The 27,500-nt window shown below is 39.0% G+C and overlaps 3 protein-coding genes across 4 annotated transcripts in view; 1 reads left to right on the top strand and 2 right to left on the bottom strand.

Annotated features, from left to right (window-relative positions):
- The window catches only part of LOC125043012 (protein tramtrack, beta isoform-like), a 7,983-nt gene extending 2,773 nt beyond the window's left edge, over positions 1 to 5,210 (bottom strand). Inside the window, exons 1-3 of one of the 2 annotated variants that reach the window (XM_047638958.1) lie at positions 5,116 to 5,210; positions 2,687 to 2,779; positions 2,398 to 2,487 (exon numbers count right to left, since the gene is read on the bottom strand). In XM_047638958.1, coding sequence (XP_047494914.1) covers positions 2,398 to 2,487; positions 2,687 to 2,767 — 171 coding nt within the window. In that variant the 5' untranslated portion in view covers positions 2,768 to 2,779; positions 5,116 to 5,210. The other variant, XM_047638948.1, reaches the window with a different exon arrangement.
- Positions 5,211 to 5,545: 335 nt separating this feature from the next.
- Positions 5,546 to 7,203, bottom strand: LOC125038292 (60S ribosomal protein L37-like; the record flags this gene model as incomplete). Its single annotated transcript, XM_047631749.1, has 3 exons — positions 5,546 to 5,627; positions 5,758 to 5,842; positions 7,053 to 7,203. Coding segments are annotated over 3 exons (291 nt in total), but the record flags the coding sequence as incomplete, so codon positions are not given.
- A 3,063-nt stretch (positions 7,204 to 10,266) lies between these two features.
- LOC125038284 lies at positions 10,267 to 22,356 on the top strand. Its single transcript, XM_047631737.1, has 10 exons — positions 10,267 to 10,367; positions 10,917 to 11,102; positions 11,215 to 11,452; positions 14,135 to 14,269; positions 14,574 to 14,668; positions 15,158 to 15,326; positions 15,727 to 15,877; positions 16,487 to 16,608; positions 17,402 to 17,770; positions 18,825 to 22,356. The coding sequence occupies exons 1-10, from the start codon at positions 10,267 to 10,269 to the stop codon at positions 18,912 to 18,914; spliced, it is 1,656 nt and encodes a 551-aa protein (XP_047487693.1). The 3' UTR covers positions 18,915 to 22,356.
- Positions 22,357 to 27,500: the final 5,144 nt, after the last annotated feature.

The following is a 27,500-nucleotide window of genomic DNA, read 5'->3' as shown; positions in this document are numbered from 1 at the left end:
GAGGAGGAGGAGGAGGAGGAAGGAGGAGGAAGAAGGGGGGGAGGAGGAGGAGGAGGAGGAGGAGGAGGAGGAGGAGGAGGAGGAGGAGGAGGAGGAGGAGGAGGAGGAGGAGGAAGGAAGAAGGGGGGGGGGGAGGAGGAGGAGGAGGAGGAGGAGGAGGAGGAGGAGGAGGAGGAGGAGGAGGAGGAGGAGGAGGAGGAGGAGGAAGGAGGAGGAGGAGGAAGGAGGAGGAGGGAAGAAGAGAAGGAGAAGGAGAAGGGAAGAAGAGAAGGAGAAGGAGAAGGGAAAAAGAGAAGGAGAAGGAGAAGGGAAGAAGAGGAGAAGGAGAAGGGAAGAAGAGGAGAAGGAGAAGGGAAGAAGAGGAGTAGGAGAAGGGAAGAAGAGGAGAAGGAGAAGGGAAGAAGAGGAGAAGGAGAAGGGAAGAAGAGGAGAAGGAGAAGGGAAGAAGAGGAGAAGAAGAAGGGAAGAAGAGGAGAAGGAGAAGGGAAGAAGAGGAGAAGGAGAAGGGAGGAAGAGGAGAAGGACAAAGGAGGAGGAAGGAAGGAAGGAAGGAAGGAAGAGTGGGAGGAGGAGGATGGAAGGAAGGAAGTTAGGAAGAGGGGGAGGAGGAGGAGGAGGAGGAGGAGGAAGGAAGGAAGAGGGGGAGGAGGGGGAAGGAAAGAAAGAAGAGGGGGAGGAGGGGGAGGAGGAGGAAGGAAGGAAGAGGGGGAGGGGGAGGAAGGAAGGAAGGAAGAGGGGGAGGAGGAGGAAGGAAGGAAGGAAGAGGGGGAGGAGGAGGAAGAGGAGGAGGGAAAAGGAGGAGGAAGAGGAAGAGGGAAAAGGAGGAGGAAGAGGAAGAGGGAAAAGGAGGAGGAGGAGGAAGAGAGAAGGAGGAAGGGGAGGAAGAGGGAAAAGGAGGAAGAGAAAAGGAGGAAGGGGAGGAAGAGGGAAAAGGAGGAAAAGGAGGAAGGGGAGGAAGAGGGAAAAGGAGGAAGAGGAGGAAGAGGGAAAAGGAGGAAGAGGAGGGAGAGGGAAAAGGAGGAAGAGGAGGAAGAGGGAAAAGGAGGAAGAGGAGGAAGAGGGAAAAGGAGGAAGAGGAGGAAGAGGGAAAAGGAGGAAGAGGAGGAAGAGGGAAAAGGAGGAAGAGGAGGAAGAGGGAAAAGGAGGAAGAGGAGGAAGAGGGAAAAGGAGGAAGAGGAGGAAGAGGGAAAAGGAGGAAGAGGAGGAAGAGGGAGAAGGAGGAAGAGGAGGAAGAGGGAAAAGGAGGAAGAGGAGGAAGAGGGAAAAGGAGGAAGAGGAGGATGAGGGAAAAGGAGGAAGAGGAGGAAGAGGAGGATGAGGGAAAAGGAGGAAGAGGAGGAAGAGGGAAAAGGAGGAAGAGGAGGAAGAGGAAAAAGGAGGAAGAGGAGGAAAAGGGAAAAGGAGGAAGAGGAGGAAGAGGGAAAAGGAGGAAGAGGAGGAAGAGGAAAAAGGAGGAAGAGGAGGAAGAGGAAGAGGGAAAAGGAGGAAGAGGAGGAAGAGGGAAAAGGAGGAAGAGGAGGAAGAGGAGGAAGAGGGAAAAGGAGGAAGAGGGAAAAGGAGGAAGAGGAGGAAGAGGAGGAAGAGGGAAAAGGAGGAGGAGGAGGAGGAGGAGGAGGAGGAGGGAAAAGGAGGAGGAGGAAGAGGGAAAAGGAGGAGGAGGAAGAGGGAAAAGGAGGAGGAGGAGGAGGAGGAGGAGGAAGAGGGAAAAGGAGGAGGAGGAGGAGGAGGAGGAGGAGGAGGAGGAGGAAGAGGGAAAAGGAGGAGGAGGAGGAGGAGGAGGAGGAGGAAGAGGGAAAAGGAGGAGGAGGAAGAGGGAAAAGGAGGAGGAGGAGGAGGAAGAGGGAAAAGGAGGAGGAGGAGGAAGAAGAGGGAAAAGGAGGAGGAGGAGGAAGAGGGAAAAGGAGGAGGAGGAGGAGGAAGAGGGAAAAGGAGGAGGAGGAGGAGGAAGAGGGAAAAGGAGGAGGAGGAGGAGGGAGAGGGAAAAGGAGGAGGAGGAAGAGGGAAAAGGAGGTGGAGGAGGAGGAAGAGGGAAAAGGAGGAGGAGGAGGAGGAAGAGGGAAAAGGAGGAGGAGGAGGAGGAAGAGGGAAAAGGAGGTGGAGGAGGAGGAAGAGGGAAAAGGAGGAGGAGGAGGAGGAAGAGGGAAAAGGAGGAGGAGGAGGAGGAGGAGGAAGAGGGAAAAGGAGGAGGAGGAGAAAGAGGGAAAAGGAGGAGGAGGAGGAAGAGGGAAAAGAAGGAGGATTAAGGAGTGGAAAAGGAGGAGAAATCTACAGAGGAAAAAGAGAAAACAGGGAAAGGAGAAGACATGGAGTAAATAAGTAAAAACATACAAGAAGAAAATTAGGAAAAGAAATAAAGTGAAATACACTGACTGAATCTCTGCATAATCCCAATCTTACCTGGAAATATGGCGAACACGCAGAGAGTACAACCTTGTGAGCTGAAAATGTCTTCCCATCACAGGCGAGGGTAACGTCGACAAAAGCATCCTGATAAAAGGAGCCATTAAGACGTGTAATTAAATTAAGATAAAAAAAACTTGCCGCTAAATGAATTACTTTTAAGAAAAATATTTTTTTTTACCAATAAATGAATTAATAACATTTCTGAAAGCAATATGAACTACACTAATATGTGAACTACTAAATTCAAGTTGTTTGATACATGTTTTATTGCATCCCAGCTCACCTGCGTACGTAAATAGCTAAACACTTCGACAAAATTATTCTGGTGGTTGTTCCACTTCAGCAGAAACTGGTCTTGGTTCATCCTGCCCAAACCCTGGAAATGAAGTCCGGATTTACATACACATGCTCTTCTTTTTAGTGTATCAAGTCACATTTTTATTGTCAATATATTTGCTGAACTTCTTATAGTAGTAAAAAAATAGAAGAGAAATATTCATTCTTGTTTCTTCCAGAATAGCTACAAGAAGAGGTGATCTAAACCGACTCAAAATCCTAGGTATTAAAATCCCAATAATACAATAGAATGAAGAAAACACATTTATAATAGGTACAGTACTTCAGAAAGCCCAACTAGATTACATACTGAAGGAACATCAATTGTAATATGTACTAGAGACAGCTTAATAGTCTTATGAACTGAGGAAGCCCTAATTGTAATATTTAGTGAATTAAATCCCTGTGTTTCAGCAACTTATTTCTATCCTGTAAGCATCAGAATCAGTTACTCTGATGCAGGAGCTCAGGCAGAAGAGAAGTGAGATTATGTTGCTTTCAATTACTCTTGAATAGTGTGGTGATTATAATGAATATCTAAAAATACTCCATTCTCCCACTCAAGTTCTGTGCTGAAAATAGTACCAGCAATGAAACTGTTTGTTCAAACCAGATGTGTATTAAACTTGACAGATATGCTATGCATTAGAGGTTATAACTCTCCTAAAATATACCTTCACTGAATTCTAAAAAATGTCTAATTATTTTAAACCCCTGTACCCATAGACCAAGTCAGTGTTCACTAAATTCTGGTATGCATAACAGTGACTGAGGAGAGTAGTGAGCCCACTTGTTGAAATGGATTTTAATTTGTATGTAGATTAAGAAAGACAAGATCTATTTGGAATTATTTTGGTCCTAATAACTTGAGGCTTTGTTTTACCTATTTTAGGCTCATTTGAATATTGGTTTCAACAGCTGCAGTTATGGATAAGGTGTTACAGCTAAAAAAAAATAATACAAATAAACAAAAAGGCATTTTATTTTCTGTGAAATAGGTCAAGACAAACAGGATCTGACTTCAATATATATATATATTTTTTTTTTTTCTGCTGCTGCTGTTAATATATGGACTATCAAACACACTGGTCTATGCATTCTAGCAAAGGAAAACAACCTTGCATACAGATTTAGCAAGACCAAGCTCGGACTGGTTCTTTATTTAACAATACTGTTAAGGTCTTTGAAATATATCTTGCAAGAATTGTCAGAGCGCTAAGCAAAGCTGCCATTAACAAAAGGTCTCCTGCTATACAATGGTCATGCCTTTGTTTTGTGCAGATTTGGTATTCTAAAAATATCGCAGATTTTGTAGTTTCAAAATATCGCAAGTCTTTTTGACAATTCATCCCATATTTTTTCACTTTGAATAACAAATCTGGACACTCATCCTTCTTGAGAAATTATGAACAGCTTTGAATTTTTTTCCACAACTAGGATATATATATATATATCACAATAGTAACATGCTCTTGTATTCAAACTAAAAGCAGACTGATTATCTAGAGTTATCTGCTATATCCACTGCTAAGGTCACTTATGGAAATATTTCGGACACTTCGGCATTTCCGAGACACTAAGCAACTACTGTGAAATGTATACTGTATTTCACTTAACACTTTGCACTCCATATGCTAGGCTAGCATTTTCTAAAGTGTTTAAATAGAAATGACCCTCTTAATGCATCACCTGTAAATAACTTGCAAATTCAAAAATGCACAAACATTGTATCGTGTGTACAGTGAAGTCAGAGCCAGCGCAAGTACCGTAAAATTTTCCATTTTACCAATAGCGTTTTATCCAATATCACGTCTGCCTTCTTTCCGCCTTCCAATTTCTACTGGACAGACGAGCGCAAAATCCAGCGGGAAACAAGCTCACCACAACTGCAATGCCTCACTTGACACAAAGGCTTCCCTGCAAGACACAAGCTTCTCACAAACACTTTCAAAAAAATAAATAAAATTGATCCTAGACAAAGAATAATCAACCAAATAAAAAAAAAAAAAAAAAAACTAGACCTAGCACCCTACCTCCCTCCCCCTCCCCCCGCGAGGTAAGACCCCAATTAGCGAGACCGGCCCCCCTCCCCCCCTCGTCGTCACCTCGTCCCTCGCCTTCCCTTTGCTGTCGACCCCAGAGTAGGAGGCAGAGCAGACCCCGCCTCCCCCCCTCCCGGTCGCCCTCCCGCCCCCTCCCTTCCCCAGGGACGTGCACAAAAAGGTCCTCGGGACAACATAAACAAACACGTACGGCCACCACCATTCCCGCTGTCCTTCCCTCCCGAGCGCCGTCTCCTGCGGGGCCGCTGCTCTCAGTGGCCATGGCGCATCTCTCTCTGCTTCGCGTGGGGCGGGCGGGCGGGCGGGCGCTAACCTTGTGCGAGAGAGAAGACGTTAATCCATAATGGAGGGTGACATCTCGGGGTAAACAGAGCGGGTGTTCGTGGAGGTCATTCCTGCTGCCATCTATCAGGCGCGGATCAAAACAATCGATTCTCGCGTTTTCTCTCGCGCGCCGGACGCCACAGAAAACGGGAAATTCCAAGGGGAACTACTGTCGAGGGAGGCCTATGGGGCGCAGGTGGATGGGGGGGGGGGGGGGTATGGGGTTGCCGGTTTTTACGGAATTAGCTCTTTTTGGTTTAAGTTCTGCTTTCTCACCGGGTAGTGGTGGTGCTTGTGGATTTTGATTTAAGGGTTTTCAGATAGGCGCATTCTGGCGGGCGCTATTGTCTGCAGTGTAAGCATCGGTGTGTAATAATGCCGTAATTGACATTTATAAGTGGATAAGTAAAAAACACGTAAATATTTAACCCTCTTTATTGATTAAATCATTTGTTGGTGCGAATCTTCTTCGTCGGGGCCTTGCCCTCACGGAAGCCATTCCTGCGGAAGAAAGAGAGGCGTCCGTTACAAAGAGTCCTCGGAACGAGAGTTCAAAATTTCAAGAAACAAATAATAGAAGTCAATAAAGCACCCTTAAGCCGAGCCCCCGAACCGAGCCTCGAACACTCACTTGAAGCGCCTCTGTACGACCTTGAGGTAGCGGAGACGGCCAGTGCCGGTCGTCTTCCTGCGGATGGCCTTGATGGACCAATTGTCTGGAAAGAAAAAATGCAATTAGCAACAGCGATTCAACGAGCGACGAAGGGTGTAAATAGAGCTGGCATTAATGCTGCCTCTGCCACGGGCTCTTGACATTCTCGATTACTGAGTAAGGAGGGATTATTTGGCGCGGCAGCTCCGTTGCAGGAAGGGGACATGGATCGTCTCCCCCATAAAAAAACGGGATGGTTAATTGTCTATACTCCAGTGCATTGTTATATAGAAATACAAAAATCGGTGACATTAATGGAAAAAATGCATTTATTACATGCAACTGACACCGGTTATAGTAGAACAAATTCAATAACACGCAATGCATGCAATATACCTTTTCCGAAGTCGGATATTTTAAGGATAAAAGGGAGGGAGAGATGGAGAAGAGGAAACAAGGAAGGCTTGGTAAAGAGCAAGGACGAGGTAGAGAATAAACAAATGTAGAACATAAGAATGTGTGGAACCGAGAATTAGGGGGAATAGGGGGGATGGGACAGGAAGGTAGGGAACAGAGGAGAGATAGTGGGGATAATAGGGCAGGCACGGCAGTAGTACGAGAATAGAGGTGTCGACGAGGAGGTTGTAGAAAGAATTAGAAGACCATGAGCGAACAAGATAAAAAATGTGACATGGTGCAGGAGGCTGAAGGGGTGGGGGGGTGAACCGGAGGAGAAGGGGGGGGGGTAAGAAGTGGAGAAGAAAAGGACAAAATGAATGAAACAGGAATGAAGGTGAAGAGGGAATGAGGCAGTAAAGGAAGAGTACAACGGAATACAAGGAAAATGAAAACAAGGGAATAGTGAAGTATAGGAATGTGAAGTGGGAAATGAGTACTGCAGCCATTGCACTCGATTCTGACGGGTAATTATAGGTGGCAACATTTTGCCTATTCAAAATACTGACGATCTCCCCTAAGAGTGTTTCGATACCAGTTGTCTGTTGGACCGCCAGGGTACAATAGCAACCTTCAGCCTTGAGCACTTTGGCCATTGAGGGCGAAGGGAAGTATGCAGGCTGGCTGTACTAGATGCAGTAGCACAAGACCAAAGCTGCCAAAGGTTTAGAGTATCAAAAGGAAAATATGCAAGGGGGGAAAAGAAGATCCAAGATGGGGAGTATATAGGGAAACAAATAGGGTTAAAGGGAGGAAGACAAGGAGAAAGATGGAAATCTCGACTTCGTAGCATCAAGGAAACATCCAGCAAAACTTACAGCGCCTAAGCTTCTTCTTGGGGTAGCCGCATTGCGCACACTGTTTCTTCTGAATGTGGTAAGACGACTTCCCACATCGACGGCACAAAGTGTGCGTCTTATTGTTCCGCTTTCCGAAGGACGATGTACCCTTCGTCTGTAGGGAGAGGAGAGAAATGAATTAATACTTGCACATTTACAGGGCATAATTTCTATCTATTCTGGGTGTGTGGGTGTAATGTAGTGTGGTTAGTTCAGGGTTCGAACAAAAGTACTTGTACTATCAGGCAACTAACTGGAAGTGCATTTACATGGTCTTGGGAAGGTAAAATGTATGCCTTGTCTTTGAGTAGGATTATGGGAATTCAGAACAGGCCTACAAGAAGCAACATGGGTCATTTTCACACCAGCAAAGGCTATTAGTTCTTTCCTATATAGAGCAAGATGGAGCTTGGATGGGTTTTAGGGATATCACTTGTCCCAGCTACAGATGCAGAGATTCACAGATTTAACAAGTGACTGGCCTTACCTTTCCACTATATTTTCAACTAAGAAATGTAGTGTTGATTTTAGTTGTTTTATTTTATGAAATATTTGCACTGAACTTGAGAAGTACTCAGCCACTATGGAGTCAATTAGAAGACCGTGTGACCTCACCTGACCTTATCCTGAGCTTCTTGTTCTACAATGCTATCGATTTCATCATTATCATCAACATTAATAGATGAGAAGATTTCCAAAAATTTCAGATAACAATTAACATGAGATGTAATACTGGTAACTAAATATGGCAATGTGTATAAACTAACAGGGGTTATTCTATAGGAAAATAACTAAAGCAAATATTGAAAGACTTGTTTATCTTTCATTCTTTACTATACTTTGGTAAATGCCCATATAGTGAACTAATACCAACCCCACTGTTTTCCACATCCCAATTTAAATAAATTAAGGGTGAAATTTTAGTTTCCATCAGAGAGAAGTAAACAATACAGGGAATCACTTAACCACTTCTTAAAGACCTTATAAATTACATTTCCAGCCTTAAAATTACTAAAAACAAACCATGTGATTGAGATTAAATAGCTGCAAAACAGCCACTTGTGTTTGAGCAGCAAGGAGCTTAGACTGCTGTATTATTTATAAAGGAATATGTAATAGTATGCAAAGGGTTATGCTCTGAGGATGTGTTGACAGAACCCACACTATCACAATGTCTGCCTCCTTCAATAGCCAAGTCTACAATTGCTAAATCTTGCAACACTTATATTGCCATTTTATCTGCATTTTTTTGTTCACACTGATACAATAGTATAATTAACTAATCAATGCCACACCCTGGAATCTATCATCACATTTGTATCATCTTCCAGAGAAGTGGTAATGCTGGTACATAACCACAATGTGGTCGACAACCATACAACTATGTTAGCTCATAATACTTGCCCCCACATATCAAGTCAAAATCATGGCTCACAAGACCTTGAGAATAAAAAGGGTTGCATGTTCTAGGAAAAAAGTCAGATAATATTAAAGATATCTGCTTATAGCTTGAATAATTACTAGTGAACAAAAGTCCTCAAAGTCCTAAACTTGTTTACATGGCAACAATATGTAGACAATGCTCCTGCAAGGGTGCAAGGGTGAGATACTGAATCTCCAAACATTAACTGGAAAGGCTTCTAGGTTGTGCCAATATTCCTACATTCAATCTTGTACAACTATGAAGCAACCCATTCTACTTTGTTTTAAAAAAATAAAATTTTAATGCACATTTTCATAAGAATGTATAGAAGCAAGTCTTAGGAGAAGCCATTTTGGCGTAATTGGGTAAAAGACTGCTCCCTTGAAAGTCACTCTGCACAATTTGCATTTGGCTTGGTTGTTTGCTGGCCCTTTAAAGGGAATATTTGCAGATGAAATTCCAACATTTCTTTAGAGAGCATTTGGCAAACTGTATACCACTACTTGGAGAACAAGTTAAAGAAGAGGCTTATCACATTTTCTCTAAAACAGATGCTTTTATTTTGGAAATTCACATGATAAAACAATAAAATAAGAATTATGGGATATCACTGCACGATACGGTTAGACAAATCTGACAAATGTTAAAAAAAAACTCACCACCTTCTAGCAATGCTAAGACATTGGGCTTTTTCATTATTAGACTATACTGAAATGCACAAGAGAACTTGTAGCTTATTTCAGTGGTGGTATAAAGTTTGTTACGATAAGTGGGAATGAACAACAGTTCTTTTTGTACAAATATCTCTGGGGATGAGAAATGCAGCATGAGAATTACATATTCCTTGCATGATAAAAGTCTATTCCACCTCCAATACATACAGGTGAGGAAGGCTTATTATTCTACCTATATTTGGTCATTTGAGAGCATTTCTTAAAACCCCCAAATGGGTAGTGCTAGATTGTTGAAGTGGACCATTATAGTGACGAAGACTCAGAGGAGGACGAAACAGCATCACGAAATGGTAGGTATACATAATGCAGTAATCATACTTTTGGCCTATATTAGATGAATGAGCCCCCTAATGCCACTGGCTGCAAATGCAACCTATATCTGAGCAGCAAGATGGAGCCTAGACAAGTTTGAGTGAAGTCAAAACTAGACCCCTGTTGCACGAGTTACTGTGCAAGTTATGGAAATTTCAGGACATTCATTTTGTGCTTAGTATTACTTCTGCCAATTGTTTCGGCTGTATTTAGCAAGTTGACTTTTCAACAATATTGACTAACAAATTGGGTGGGTCTTAGGATGCAACGTGATCTAGAATAATAACCGATATCCCATGCAATGTGACCCTTTTAGTTTATACTATGGTTTACCAATAAAATATATTACATGCGAGTCAAATATGGTATGATTAATTGAATTACACTAATTACGCTGAATCCACAAACCAACAATTTTAATGTCTTTGAGCAAGGTTTGAAAAAAAAAAAAAAAAAAACTACTTTAGCAGTTTTCATGAACTTACCCTACGAAAACTTCATTTGCCTTTACTTTTTACTCAACACGTTCTAACCACTCCTAAGTTCGAGGAGCAAGTTAACCCGAGCTAGAGATTACTTCAACCGCCAGCACCTTGAGAAACTCCCTCCAACTCGAGCGAAATCGAAAGCCCGACCCCGCGGCGACCACGTTGTTTTGGTGTCGTCTCGGCCATTTCCTCGCCTCCGCACGCGCTTCCGAGGGAATATCCCGAAAATACGGACCATGCCGGAATCTACTCTACCTGAATTTAATCGACCCGAGAGCAATTTGCAGCCAAATGCGCCGCCTTCCCCGCCCGGCCTCCCCGCCGCCCGAAGCACCATGTGATCGGCGACAACAACCCACGTTTCCCCGACGCCCTCACGTCTACCTCATTTCTCACTCATTTCGCGACGCAACTGTCGCGTCTCCCTCTCCTCCTCGTCACTCATTGCCCTTCCTTCGCAGTCCGAGCCTCGAAACGCCTTCCAGCCCATCGTCAGGAGATTAAAATTCACGCCAAAGTCCGGAGACGAAAGGAGCGCTCACTCACCATGTTGTTTCCGCGACCAGAAAGACTGATCCCACAATGCTTTGCGACTTGTGATGTCACCACCGCGCTCTGACGTCACGGGAGGGATACGACGGATGCTGTATTTGAAACGTTAATTTTTAATTCTGGGGGAAGATTGTCGGTTTTGATGGTTTGATGATGTGTAGTTTTTCGGTTTTAATTTTTGGGGTGTATGCTTTTTAAAGTTTTGACTGGTTTTTGTTTTATTTTGTAAGGAGATTGGGATAATGTTTTTTGTGACGTCACTGATGTATCATGACGTCATTATGTATATAATTCTTATGGCTATTTCGTTTTAATCTTTTTTTAATATTCATAGCTTTCTATTATACGAAGAATGTCATATTCTAGATAAAAAAGCCTCTACGGATCCTAAAAGTGTTCATCCTTCATCTCGTTTAGCTTTTCTGGAGTGCGAGTTTGAGGAGTTTTTAAAAGAGATTCTCGATCTTGATCAGATTTTTGGAATTATAAACTTTTATATTCATAGTCACTTGAGGCGTATGTGAGACGATATTCCTTATATGCAAATAACTAATATGCCACTAGTTTTATAATTATTTACAAGTATATTTATAATATATAAAAGTAGAATTCTCTGTTTCATTATCTCCCAGCCATACCACCATCGCTCAACCTTCACGATCCCTGCAATGTGTTATCTATGGTGCAACAACAGAAGTGTCAACAAAAACCACTTTTCTTCTCCGCTTTGTCACACCAACAGATATTAAGATGTCTATAGTCGTTTACAAGAGAGAATCCTGCGTCGACATAATACCCGAAGACGATTATTATACGCAGACAGAGCCAAAATACACGGTGGACAGACCATTCGGTTTTTTCGACCTGCCTGTGAGTATTTTGGAAAAAAAATTCGTCCTGTGTTGAGTGTTGTTAATTAGTCAGGTTGGCAGCTTGGCTTTGAATATCTAGGGAGTATTTGTTTTGAGAAATTGTGTATGCTGTTTGTTTGTTAAAGCTTGGAATACAAAAAAAAAACTAAAGAGGTAGAAAGTCCTGTCAACACGTAAACAAAGACATAAATTCGTTCATAATATTCATTATTCTACGATTTCATTCCCCTATAATATTGATATCACCTCTCAGTAAGCGGGGAACTGACGGCCGTTTGGGCGGCATTGTAAACGGGAATTCGACAGAGAAAGCTTCTCTTGGCAGAATTTATTTGTTTTACTTTGTTTATCGGTTGTCAGGAATGGTAACTAAGGAGCTCCTGATAATACACTTCTTCTCTTGGGAGTGTTTTTTAGTGAATTAGTTTTGTGATCTTAAGAATATTGATGCCATTGATGTTAGCACGAAATTCTGATTTATCAATTCTGTCTTATATGTTGGTATATTAAATGTCTTTTCTAAATTGGAGATTGTCTAACCATCTCTGCTATCTCTGGAAGGGATGTGTATTTTGTGATTAAAACTGGAATTGAGTCAAAGTTCTGGTATTACATCATGTGATGAAAGAGTGAGAGTTTGCTGAACCATGTAACAGGAAAAATATATCTTTCTATCTACCTGTCTTATCAACCCATTTTATCTGTCTACCTGTCTATATGTAATTCTGACTGTTAAAAATCAGTCTACTCATCTATTTTTATGTCTATATTATGTCTCTGTATTTATCTATATATCCCTATAAATCTGTCCCCCCCCCCCCCCACCTATTAATCTTTATTATCATCATAGTCATCATCTTTGTCCATATGATTATCATTATTATGCGCCTCCAGTAGTTATCCACCAGTCATCCATCATTCACTGATTGTCATTCATCAATTGTCATGCACGGTTGTTATCTATCAGTCATTGTCTGCCAGTCCTCCATCAGTTATCAATTGGCAGTTATCATCACTATCATATGATGTTGTTCCTGTGTTTTATATATCCTGACACTATCTACAGTACACACACACACACACACACACACACACACACACACACACACACACACACACACACACACACACACACACACACACACACACACACACACACACACACACACACACACATATGTATATGTATATGTATATGTATATGTATTTGTATGTGTATATGTATTTGTATGTGTATATCTGTATATGTATATGTTTGTATATATATATGAATATGTATATATATGTATATATGTATATATGTATATATGTATATATGTATATGTATATATGTATATGTATATATGTATATGTATATATGTATATGTATATATCTATATGTATATATCTATATGTATATATCTTTATGTATATATCTATATGTATATATGCATATGTATATATGCATATGTATATATATGCATATGTATATGTGTGTATATATGTATATGTGTGTATATATGTATATGTGTGTATATATGTATATGTGTGTATATATGTATATGTGTGTATATATGTATATGTGTGTATATATGTATATGTGTGTATATATGTATATGTGTGTATCTATGTATATGTGTGTATATGTGTGTATATATGTATATGTGTGTATATATGTATATGTGTGTATATATGTATATGTGTGTATATATGTATATGTGTGTATATATGTATATGTGTGTATATATGTATATGTGTGTATATATGTATATGTGTGTATATATGTATATGTGTGTATATATGTATATGTGTGTATATATGTATATGTGTGTATCTATGTATATGTGTGTATCTATGTATATGTGTGTATCTATGTATATGTGTGTATCTATGTATATGTGTGTATCTATGTATATGTGTGTATCTATGTATATGTGTGTATCTATGTATATGTGTGTATCTATGTATATGTGTGTATCTATGTATATGTGTGTATCTATGTATATGTGTGTATCTATGTATATGTGTGTATCTATGTATATGTGTGTATCTATGTATATGTGTGTATCTATGTATATGTGTGTATATATGTATATGTGTGTATATATGTATATGTGTGTATATATGTATATGTGTGTATATATGTATATGTGTGTATATATGTATATGTGTGTGTATATATGTATATGTGTGTGTATATATGTATATGTGTGTGTATATATGTATATGTGTGTATATATGTATATGTGTGTATATATGTATATGTGTGTATATATGTATATGTGTGTATATATGTATATGTGTGTATATATGTATATGTGTGTATATATGTATATGTGTGTATATATGTATATGTGTGTATGTATGTATATGTGTGTATGTATGTATATGTGTGTATGTATGTATATGTGTGTATGTATGTATATGTGTGTATGTATGTATATGTGTGTATGTATGTATATGTGTGTATGTATGTATATGTGTGTATGTATGTATATGTGTAATTATATGTATATGTATGTATATATATTTAACATATAACTATACATAGATATAGATATAGGTATATATATATATGTATGTCTATATAATGTTTATTTTATTTATGTATGTGTATATATGAGAAGTATAGCATTAAAGAGTTATAATGTGGCAGAAGCCAGTGTGCGAATGCTTCATATCTTACCTTTTACCTTCACAGTCCCCAGTATGCACGGAGGTCATATCACGCCTAAGCCTGCGGGACACGAGGGCGATGGCTCTCACCTGTCGGGCTGGCTGGGAAATCACCCGAGACCAGTTGATGTGGAGGAACAAGTTATGGATCCGAGCCAAGGTGAGGCACTCTAGGGAAGGGCCGTTGGGGTTTTTGCGGACGTTTTTGAGTCTCCTCTTATTTTCGTAAGCAGGGTAGGCCTCGTCAGGTTGTTGAATTGGTCCTTCTTTCTATATATATTTATCTTTTTCCATCTATTGACAATGAGGGACTGAGTGTTGAAATAAAGAGAAAAAAGTGCTACAGAACTTTCTTTTTTAGATGGATTGGTATGTGTGTGTGTGTTTCTCATTTGCCATAGTTTTGCAGCTTTTAGCATTTTAATTTTTTTTTCATTTGCATGCTGTGAATTTATTTTTTGCAGGTAGTAAACTTAGGTCTAATTGGGCCCAATATTTCACCCTGCCCAAATGCAGACATGTTAGTACGTGACCCCCTGCTGGTGAACAATAGGTTGCTGTGAGTATTACATTTGTTTTGTCATCTTCGTCTTTTGTTGCGTCATACTTACATGTAATGACTTGTGAGGCAGGATTACTTTTTGGGATTGGAAATCATTTTGTAAATGCATGTTCTAATGAACGATAGATTATAATTATCTTCCCGGGTTTACAGGGAATTGTTACATACATAAGCCTAAAAGATTTGAGAATGCTCATTATATAATTGACAAGTTGGCTTCAGATCCTTGTCTTTTAAGATCTCAGGCCAACTTGTTTTCAACATGAATGCTAAAAACTTTCTTGATTTATTTAATTATATATATATATTTTTTTGTAATTCATGTGTACCATGTGGATGTGATCATATGCCAAAATAAAGTTTTAAAAAAAGTAATAATACAAGACCAGTTACTGAAGTCTATCTTGATATAACTTACAACAGTTATTTTGGAAAGCTAGCATGGTTTAGAACTCAGGCTAATCTTTCTTCCTCGTCCTCCTCCAGCTACGAGATTCTCGATCCAGACTCTGACATCAATGAGAATCACGAAGACCTGGACATTGGAAATTTGCTCTCCAAAATGGCAACACCAACGCCAACCACAAGCTTTAATGAGTTGATAGAAAGCTTCTTTAGTATGTTTATTACTTCCCAGCCACATTCTCCATCAGATGTAAGTTGGAGTGTGTGTGTGTGTGTGTGTGTGTGTGTGTGTGTGTGTGTGTGTGTGTGTGTGTGTGTGTGTGTGTGTGTGTGTGTGTGTGTGTGTGTGTGTGTGTGTGTCAGTGTCATCGTCTCTTTTGATATTTATGTTTTTCATTTATTACATATTTTAGATGTACCTTTAGAAAGTAAAACAACAATGGTATGCATATTTTTTATAGTTTGCATAGAAATCATTAAACATTTTTGAAAAAAAGACTGAGAGACTTGGTTTTCATTCTGATATTGTGTTTGAGGTACTGTAGAAAGAAAAATAGGTGAAAGTGGAAAGTGGCTATAAAGTTTTTTTTGAACACACCAGACTGTCGGAAGATTGTATAATGATTGTTTAACAAAGCTACCTCTTTCAGCCATTCTCAAAGGGTGAAGGAGCACCGACATTCCTCCTCTTTGGGACCCCAGAGACAAGGGTGTCGAAAAAGCTGGCTTTGAGCTTCATTGCTTCAAAAGACTCGACTTTTGACACTGTAGGATTAGTGAAGGGGAAACCAGGAGGTGTCGGTAAGTGCAATGAGATTGGTGCTGTCACTGTGTACCCACTTTGGGAAGATTATTATAAATGGATTTTGGTTTTAAACAATATTAAGAGCATTCCATATCAAAGCATTAAGAGCATTTCATATGAGCACACTTTATTTTGAAGCAAGACTTTACAATAGCAGGTGTATATTAATGTGGCTGGAGGTCTTGATGAATTTTCACCTGGTGTGTGTGTGTGTATTTGTCATGACATGATAGCATATGTTGCCAGTGGAGCAAGACATGGTAGACTACTGACTAGCTCTACCACCCTTGCTGCTTGAGATCCTAAAGCTTTACTCATCATATTCTTGCACCTAATTCTAATCCCTTTTGCTTCTCTGCTGTTAATATTCCTCTTACTCTCACATTTTTTAAATCCTAATCCAAACCTGGTTCTTTATCATGCCCTTTTTCTCCCTTTCTCACATATTTTTGTGCAAGTCCCATTTTATACATACACACTTTGACCCTTACTCCTCTAGTCACACTTTGAATATCTTATATGCCTATTCTTTTTTTTAATGAATACAACTAGTACAGTCATCCTTGCCTTCCAAAATTCAGAAAGCCATCTCTTTGTTGCAACAGGTGGAGGTGTGACAGTGAAGTACGCACACCATTTAATGAACCTGTTGACTGTACGGAGAGCTCGCCCAAGGCTGCTTGTGGAGGGACCTAAAGGAACGACTTTCCATCCTGACGTGGCTGAGGTAATTGCCTTTAACTTGATTAAGTTTGATGTATATTTCTCCTTTGTAGTTTATATATATTTTTAATAGATTTTTTTTTTTCTTTATTATCACTTTTTTTTCTTTTTTTAATACAATTAGGCACTAATCCTAAAATGACTGGCAGTACATAGAATTGTTTTTGGGGGTAAGAGTGAGAAATATTTAATGTGCATTTTGTGGATATTAATGTTGAAAACCATTTTCAGAATATTGCTGTGTAGGGTTATTGGGATTACAATATACCTTTTACTACAGTTACTATAGCTTGTGTCAAGGAGTATGTCATATCTATCCTCTAGGCATACAGGAACATTTGCTTTTCCTCAATTAGTAAGTTCATATGTCGCAAAAATGCATGACCTCTCTTACTTTTCTAAATAATTTTCTGCATTTCTTAATTATTTTTTAGGTAGGAGTTGTTACTTATGATATCTGCAACACTAAATTTTTTTATGGTCTGGGTTGACTGCTGTATTCAGCATTTACTGTTAAGAGTTCAGGTCGGTATCAGAATTTCTGCACATGTAAATATTGCTAAAATGAAAGGAGATGTAAAACATTATATTATTAATAATGGAAAGGGGTGAAAGAAAAACAGCAAAGTAAGATGAAATTGGATGTGCCAGATGGAAACCTTTCCAGGAAACTATATTATGTTTCTCCTCTGTATTTGTAGTCTGTGTAGCATGAAAAGCAGGAAAAGTCTCAACTTTTGAAATTTTAAAGTATTTTAACATTTTTGATCAGTTTATATATTCATTTATTCTTTCAGGTTGTGACACGTGTTGATGGCTTGATTTGCTACATGGATGCCTCCTGCAACTGTGAATCAGGTGATGGAGCCTCAAATTGTAGTAGTCAGAATGGCTGCAGGGATGGCATCCACAGCATCGATGTCTTGGAACTGGAGGCAATGATGCGAACCATTCCCCCCGACCTTGCCCCACCTGTCCTTGTCCTTCTAGCACACATGGATGACCCAGCCACCCTGGTGTGCGACATGGATTCATGTGACGTGCCGCAGCACCGCCTAGCGGGTACGACCAAAGATGCAGGTTCCTACCATGAACCTGCCCCGCAGAAGCGTCACCGTCCCGCCATGTTGTACCCCGTCCTCAGCAAGCTGGATCTACCATGGGCGGTATGTGGATTTCCCTTGATTGTCTGTTAGGAATGAGGATGTGTGACTGGCTCTGGGTATGACTGTATTGTTTGTGTTGTGTGGTTTGTTTGTAGTTAGTGTTTAATGTGTGTGTTCATGTTGTGGATTATGGATATGGGTTTGTGTTGATGGGATTGAAAGTACTCCCTGGTAACTATACTGTAATGGAAATGGATGGTCTTAAGTACTGTAGTAGTAATTTATAGCTGTTATATTATTCGTTTTAAGGTAGTTTTAGCAGTCAGATACCAACTCATTTATTCAAGTGCATAATCCAAATCCAAATTACAACAATTTTAGTAGAAGTTTGTGTTTAATGGTTAATACAAGTAAATATGCTAAACATCAAAGGTCATATAGCACTAAGGTGAATTATTGTGGTGAAAAGGATAAAAATGAATAAACAATTAGGATAATTGGACAGAAGGGGATGAATAACAGAAGGAAAAGGAAAGGAGGAGAGGAAAAGACATGCAAAATCAGTTGGTGAGAGCTGAGGGCCAAGGCATGGGTGATCCTCCATTGGGCCTCACTAGTCATCTCCTAACCCCCCCCCCCCCCTCATAACAACTACGAGCAAGGGATCGGGGGCGGAGGGCTCAGTAATCATGTATGAATTCAGGCTAAAGAAGCGTGTCTTTCCTCTCCCATGCAGAGAGTAAGCTCCAAACATTGCCATCCTTTTGGGGGTACTAGTTGCATTTTTTGTGTTGTGCATGCCCTTGAATTTCATGTGTAATCATTTTAAGAAAACAATTTTTACACTAATGAGTTATTATTTATTTATTGATTGGATTTAAAAAATCAAATTTGATATTTGATTTGATTTTTTGTTATTGTTGTCCATTAATGATTTTTAATCATATTATTATTAATGTGTTATTATTATTATTAGTGGTTTGTTATAATTAGTCGTTACTATGTACTTCTTATCACTTTGTAATATTAAGTTCTACTATTGTTTCATTTATTATTTATTAGTAACATTTACTACTTTTCCTTTCTTTGTCATTAACCTCTCCTTCTGGTTCAGGTCTGTGAAGTGGAGGTGAAGTCCCTGTCTGGAGTGCACCGAGGCCTCAACTGGCTCCTCAAACGTACGCTCAAGCTGAAAAACGGCTGAAGAGGAGGAGCGCCTGTCTCTCTCGCTCTTTAAATCTATATCTATTTTAAGTGATTATTGTGATAATTTTACCAATGTTTTCTATGAGGAGTGTTCAGTGTCAGTGTGGTCCATATTTTATATGAATGGTTTTATTTTTTTGTGATGTGAAAACTTGTGTACGGCAATATTCTTGATATCTGTGAATGACGATGTCTGGTCATGTGAATGTGCAGCTAATATATTTTTTTGTTTTCTTACTCTATTATAGAATTCCGACTACATTGTTTTTATAGGATGAAACCATGATTTTAAACTTTCTTCCGACATTGGCATATGAAAATCCTGTGACAGACCTGAACTTTATGATTAACGTGATACTGCATTATTCTTTCCTTTTATGTAATGGTAGTACATTTAGAATTATATATAGTCAGCAATTTATAGAAGTGATACTTGGGCATGAGATTTCAGACTTACTTTTTTTTTTTTGTGAAGAAAAATCACAGATGATGATGGGTGATGGCTGATTATGTTATGAGTTTATGTCCTGATTACTGGGATGAGGCCTTGTGTGTGCTACCATGTGTTGGACTGTTGCCCAGCTATAGAGTTGCACACAGTGATCAATGTCCACCTTTGGCTGACTTTACTTGATTGTTTTCCTGCTGTTATTGGGAAGGTGAAAGTATTGGATTTTTTTTTTTTTTTTTTTTTTTCCCCATATATGAATTCAGACATATACAAACTGAACTTCACATATAGACATTATGAAAAAAATGTATCACTTCTTAATGTGAATGAACTTTGAAAATAGATTCTAGGTTGCAGTTTGTATCATCATCATCACTTAAAAACCCTTTAGGAAACCTGCAAGATGATAGGTGCACTGAAGCTTCATGTTTTGTGCATATTTTCTAGAAGGCCAGTTTTTATGTTTGCAAGCCTCAGCTGATGTTAAGAAGCATATCCACTCAAACATGGGAAGCCATGTGAAGACCACAGTCCCAGATGAGTACTTTTGTACTTTCAGACCTATTGCAAGTATGCCTCTGTCTAATATCATGTCATCTTGTGTAAGTGCAGTGTATCCATGACAGATAGAATGTATTGTATTTACTTTTAGGAGTAATTTTTATCATTTATATTTATTATTTCAAGACAGTTGATGTTCTGGATATCAGAATATGTGAAAGAAAAGATTCTATATGCTATTTGAACTGCACATCTGTGTGTTGTGTTACATGCTGGTAATGTAAAAGCTGCCAGATCTTCAGTTATGTTGCATGTTTAAGGAGCCTTTTAGATGCAAAGACTGCTAAGAAGATACACTTGTTTGGAAACACAGGAGAAATATCTTATTTAAGCTGTCTATTCCAAGAACCATTGGAAAATAAATTGTCTGTAATGCAAAGAATTAAGTAGGTAACAAATGGATGAATTGAGTGATATGATAAATAAATATTCTGCTTGAAATAATTCTACCAAAACCAAATATCTGGGACTTATTTGTTTCTAGGATTATGGCCATATTTTTATATAATTCTAAAACTCTTGGCAGGAAGTGTTCCAAGGATTTTCATACCAAAGGTTAGAAAAATTAGATGTTATAGTATGTTGGAATAGCACTGGAATGTTCTTTAGCCTTTTTTATAGCTTGGAAATAAGGTTGTCTCTGTGATTTTTCCTTTTCAAGGGTTAAAGACTAAATGCCCTTGCTAAAGGCTAGTAAGGCAGAGAGTGAGCGGGCAGGCTACCCGCTACTCAAGGCATATGGTGTATTGTTTGTGCACGTCTTCTGCTTATGCGTGTTTGTAGGAGTGTGTGTTTGTATGCGTTTGCACATAAAGTAACCAGATATTTTTTTTTTCTAAGAAGGTGTAAGGACAAAGGCTGAAAAAGGAAACAGAATTTACAGTCAGTTGGAATTATGTTCTGTTGAATATTAGATTATTATTCAAACGTATGAATAAGACCTTTTCCTTTCATTAGTCAGTAACAGCAGCAAGCAGCCCCACAATGGATTGTTCAGTGCCAGAAACCAACCCTTTTTCCTCTCTCTCTCTTTCTCCTCTCTCTCCTGTTTTCTTTTCCTTAATTTTTGTTGCCTCTGTCTTTCCTTTCTTTTGTCCTTCACCCCACTCTCACCTCACTCCCTTCTCCCAAATGCCAGGAAACCTTAAAATGATGGCATTGACTAAGTTCAAAGGGGTGCTGCATGCTCCAAGAAAAATTTGCATATGAAACAATGTTTTAATTGTTGTGAAATACATTTTTTGTCCCAAACCTAGCCATTTTATGATGGCAGTCTTCAGCTGCAACTACTTACTTTAATATATAAAAAAAAGTTTGATTTATTGTTGATAAATACACAAGATTGTTGTGTAATGTGTTTTAGGAGACCTAAGGAATGTCCCCCCCCTCCTTCCTGTTTCTTACTAGTTCGACTTCATTGTGACTTGCCAATGGTAAGTTGCAGAGTCTTATATATTGTAGATGTCTGTGTATTTGTACATATACGTGTGTACATATATATTTTTCTAATTATCATCAACAAACTTGTGATTATCTTTGTGTATGCATTAAAAAAAGGTGAATTGTCCTTTTTTTTTATGATATTTTTTATTTATTGATTGATTTTGTAACATTTGCTTTTTGTTGTTGTTCTCTTTCAAATTATATTTTACTGATTGTAACTAAGTTTTCTGGCACTTACAGTTTATTAGTGACCAAAAAATAAAGTAACATAAAATTCATATTGATAAGAAAATTATCAAATAGATATGAAACCTGCACGTCCCTCCATCACCATGAGGCTTCAAGAAATTGTTTACATGTAAATAAAAATGATGAAATAAATATGAAGCCTACACACTATATCATTGTAATATGTTTTTTAACAAGTAAGTCACATTAATATCAGTGAGTAAAAAAAGACACCCATCATTATGCTGCTTAATCTGTGTATCATGCAGTATTATGGTGATTTAATGCATTTAAAGGTCATATTGCTAGTCTAGTCTTCACAGTGGTGGATGTGTACCTCTGTGCATACCTGTTTAGCTACAGATAATTCTATATTGTTGCCTTAAGAAGTTCCTTTATCATTTGTGTTGTATCCTGTCAAGACATTGCTCTGTCACTGTAGTAATGTTCCAGTCTATGAATAAATTGGCATTTTTACTACAGTGGCAGATATGAATGTGGGCTGTATGCCATGTGTAATAATGATGGGCAACAATATATACATGTGGAAGGGGTGAAAGCATTATCAGAATACAGGGGATTCAGGAAATTTTGAGGAAACCGTACTAAGATTCTTATTTGATATTGGTACTTACTGGACAGCAGAGTGAAGTAATATGAAAAAAGAATTATGGAAATGCAGCAGAGTATAAAAAAAATCTATGTTTAACTAAAAAATTTTAATATCATATATATATATAAAATTTACAGGTTTGATTGAGAAGTATTTTACTTACCCGATTATCTGAGTCACAACGAACTGTCATTCTTTCACATGTATCATGGATAATTACATAGCACATTTGTGAAATAATGGGAAGCCATGTAATTTTAAGCCAGTGTTCTACATGAACCCTACATGATCTTCTCATATAAAATTATGAGCCTTTAAAGCTGAAAAAAATAAAGGTTTGATTTCCTGAAAGATTATATACTGGTTTGCAGGTCTCATAATTCCCTCTGACTTTACTCACACACTCATTTTCTCTCACCATCTTCTCATTCAGTCCCCCCCACCCTTCACTTCTCCAACCCCTCCCCCCCAATCCCTTGCCCGTTGTTGTCGTGGGGGGGGGGGGGGCTTAGGAGGCGGAGACTGGCACCCAATGCTGGGGAACTCCCCAACCTTGGGACTCAGCCCTCGACTCAACAAATTTTGCATGGTCTTTTTTTTCCCCCTCCTACTTTTTCGTTTCTGTCCCTTCACCAACCCCTTCTACTATCCACTTCCTAAGGTGTGAGAGCCGTGCTGAAAGGATGAAAGGCTGACTTTGTGCCAGTCCTGAACGGCCTGAGGGAGCCATGGGCACGGTATTCCCCTGCTTGTCTAGCCCTTACCCCTCAAGCGACCCTGAGGGGTGGACCGTTTCTCTCCCCAACATACTCCAGGCTTATCATGGCCAACAATGAATAACCATTAACCATTAACCATACCATTATTAGAGGCAATGAGGCTTGCCTCTTCATCAAATAGCTCCACCAATTCAAACTCGCCCGGTTCCCTGACCCCAGGCTCTCCTTTGACCACGGCTCTGAACACTACAACTAATACCCCCTCCTCAATGCCGACTAGTACAGTATCCACCCTAATCAACACCACAGGAGACATTTCTACTCCCAACATGCTCAACTTCAACAACTATAACCACAACCTTCTTCATCAACTACCCCATCCTCCCTTATTACTACCTTACAACCTTATTGTCCACCTCCCCATAACACTACTCCCTCTTCCACATGCCCCCGTCCTTCTACTACCCCCATCTCTACAAAATTCTTAGATAATCTATTTAGCCCAGCCAAATGGGACCGATTTTCGTGATCCCTCCCACAACTTCTCACACTTTCTGCTTTGACAACCTGTTTTCATTCCTCAAATGCATATACATCCTTCACTTGATCTAGCCCCTATATATTACCTTACCCAACCTTAACCCATTTTCTCGTCAATTCCTTTGCCCAACTTTGACAACAAATCACTAACTCAACCACCCTTCACTACCATTTACTATAGTGCTACATGACCTTAGATGTCTAGCACATTTATTTTGCTTTTAACCATTAACCATTAACCATTCTCCAACCCCTTCTCCTGTCCACATGAGAGCCATGTTGAAAGGATAAAAGACTAGCTTTGGGTCAGTCCTGAACAGCTTATGGAGACATGGGCATAGTATTTCCCAGTTTAGTTATCTAGCCATTACCCCTAATAAGTACCTTGAGGGGCGAAATATTTTTCTTTCCTACGGACTCCAGGCTTACCATGACCAATAATAAATGTTTACCCTTATTAGGCGTACTGATGCTTTCCCCATTGTCAACTAGCCCCACATTAACGTTTCACGACCACTGGCTCTTCTTTGATCAGGACTGTTCACCTGCTATCAGCATTATTGTCCACCTTCCCGTAGTACTACCTCGCTCAACACCACTCCCTCTTCCTCCCTCCCTTGTCCTTCACCCACTTCCACCTCTAGAAATCTTGTAAGTAATATTTTCAGCCCAGCTAAATGGGAATCTTTTTTGTGATTCCTCCTACAGCCCGATACTCTGAGAATACCCTCCTATTCCAACAATGTCTCCAAAACCGAGTAGGAAATGGTCAGTGGTTATAAAGCAAAATAAATGTGCTAGACATCAGTCATGTAACGCTAAAGAAAGATGTGAAAAGGGATAAAAGGGTGTTAGTCTGATTAATTGTGCTACACGTCAATGGGGTAGAGTAGTTCGGGATAGGAAGTTTTCTTCCGTTGCCGTTCCGGTGGTTCACGTCTTGTCTTAGTTGCATCAGAGTCTCAAGCTCGTGAATTATCTACCTTGACTGACCTTACTGGCAAACTAACTCCTGCCCAGCCTCACTCCTCCCTTAATACCTGTACTGGAACTATTTCCATCTACCCTTCTTCCCTAGATCTCTCTGCCTCTCTTCTTCCTACTTCTTACGTTCCCACTTTTACGCCCTTCCTCTCCCAGTCAAATTATTTTGCCATTCAAAATCCAGGCATTCCAATCTCTATTTCCCCGGTACCTACCCCTCGTCCTCCTCCTCGCTCTCGACTTCTCGCATCACAATCCAGACATTCCACCCCGTCTCCCATTGCATCCTCTCCTACATCTAATTCTTCCTCTCCCCTCAAACGCCTGTCTTTTCCTTTCCACCTCATAAGCAACAAACTTCACTTCAGAGGACGTTCAAAATGATCAAATCATGACCCAAGATAACATACGTATCCCTTTTCCACCCCACTATCTCTGCTCCCATTCCCTCTGCACCAGTGACTGTCGACATTCTTTTTTATGCGCTTGTTCCCACGACACCTCTTCCTCCCCATTTTATCAACTTATCCACTTCTTTACCCATTTTCACTACTCTACCTTTCCAATGTACTTTTATGATCTTTGATGTCTCGCACATTATTTTTGCTTTGTAACGATTAACCATTTGCATTCGGTGTGAGCTTGCCCCTTTTCGTTTTCTTCTTTATCATTTTTTCACTTAATTCTGGAAATTCTCCTCTAGGTAATCATTTTTTTTTTTCTATTTCCCTTCTCCCAATTTCTATTTTTTTCTTCACGTCGTTTTCTATTCCTTTTCTTCTAGTTTTCCATAGTTCCTCCTCCTGTCTTCTCTTCATTTCACCTTTCCGTTTTCTGTTTCCCTCCACGTTCGATTATCTTCCCGTTTTCTATTTTCCTCTTCATTGTCCTTTTTTATTTATCTTCCTGTTTTCAATTCTTGTTCTTCTTTTTATATTTTCCTCGTGTGTTTTCTTTTTCTCTTCTTCTTTTCACTTTTTCCTCCCGTTTTCTATTAATTTCCTACTCCCGTTTTCTATTATTTCCTATCCCTTTTCTCTTTCCATTTTCTATTATTTTCCTCCCATTTCCTCTTATTTTCTATCGAATTTCTATTATTTTCCTCTTCAAATATCTATTTTTGTCCTCGCGCATATCAGCATATATAATTCTATGTTAGAAATGAAGTGATAACGCTAACACAGGTAACAGCAATCTCTCTCAATTTAATAGTGACGATAATGACAGAAATAATCATAGGAATAAATAATACGGACAATAATGATAAAAATGATGATGATGATGATAACAATAATGATAATAACAATAGCAACAAAATTATAATAACATGAAAAAATAAAACTGGCAATGATAATCATATCTATAATAACAATAATGATAGTAATGATTATGATTATGATAATGATGATAATAATAATAGTAATGGTAATTATAAAAGTAATAATAATTATGTAAATAAAGATAATAATGATAGTAATAATAGTAATTGTAATTATAAAAGTAATAATAATGATATAAATAAAGATAATAATGATAGTAATAATAACAATAATAATAATTACAATGATAACAATAATAACAACAACAGGTTTGCAACGATTTTGGTATCAATGGATTTCTCTCACTCTCAACTATCCAAATATATCGAAATTATTCCCGATAGCAGGGGAGGGCATGGAAGGTAACAGGCAATTTGCGGGGTAAAATATGAAAAATATACACAGAGTGAGTCACCATATTGTCTCATGCAAGAGCTGTGGCACCTGCGACATCCCCCCCCCCCCCCCCCCCCCGCGGTGGAAGAAAAAAAATTATCGTGTTCACGGCAGGGCAGAGCAACCGACATGCGGAAGCGCCCGAGTACGAGTCAAGGTCTTTATAAGTACCGATATAAACCTTGCCGAGTATGTCAGATGCTATATCCTGCCGTACAATACCTGTTTTCCTGGGCGGGGGTTGCGGGCGGTCGCTCCCTATGGACGGGCCAGAGGGGGGGCGCACCTGCATTCAGCAGTAGGTATTATGTTCATTATGTTATTATATTATTGTTAGTTTACCCCGCAATTTCCCTGGTACCTTCCATGCCCTCCCCTGCTATAGAGGCCATGAAATTGGGGTTTGGGGGTTCCACGGCATAATTCCTACGTAAATGTGTAGCAGAGGGCGAGAAGAATCGACACCAAAATCGTCGGGACTGATTATGCGAAGGTATTGTGCAAAAGTACCACCAAAAACCCACACCATTACCAACAGTACACTCAGGAGAAAGGTGTATCCAAACAAAATCCCCACCTGGTGTTTCCAAGTCAAAATCCACCAAAAAACTAAACTTCTTAGAGCGAAGAAGAATTCGTGTCAGGCGGTCGTTCGAAACGGCGTTACACCATTACCTCAAATGATCCGAATGCGACCCTAGAGCCATGATTTTGGCGATGATTGGAATTAGTAATTAATGACTTTTTATGATGTTATGATATAGATATTTATCAGAAAAGAAATGTAATATAGATAACAGATTTGTAAAATTTAACTGAGGTGCAGACGTTGTCATGGCTAGTAAATAAGTTACAAACATCTTAATCCAAAGTCTAGGCTCCATCATCGTATTCGACAAAAATTGCGGTAATAGTGATTTTATATTGTAAACAAAGCTCCCTCGAGACAAAAGAAATCCCGAATGCGCAGCGCTTCACCCTGCTGTATATTCATCAAAACTCAAATTTTATAAATTGTCTCTTTCAATATATTTTTTGATAACATCACAGAATAAACAGTTATGCAAAATCACTGAATATTTCGTACAATACGCAAATTCGAATATTATTCATAATGTTGCACTGCTATATGAATTACTATTTTTTCCTAAATCAAACAATGATAATAATGGTGATGATAATAATAATAATAGTAATAATTTTGATGATCATGATGATAGTACTAATATTGATAATAATGATAATAGTAATAATAATAATAATAGTAATAATAATAGTAATAATAATAGTAATAATAATAATAATAATAATAATAATAATAATAATAATA

This window comes from Penaeus chinensis, chromosome 3 (assembly GCF_019202785.1).
Source record: "Penaeus chinensis breed Huanghai No. 1 chromosome 3, ASM1920278v2, whole genome shotgun sequence".
NCBI classification, from domain to species: domain Eukaryota; kingdom Metazoa; phylum Arthropoda; class Malacostraca; order Decapoda; family Penaeidae; genus Penaeus; species Penaeus chinensis.
Note: the sequence above shows the minus strand (reverse complement) of the source record. Positions and strands in the feature narration are given on the sequence as shown.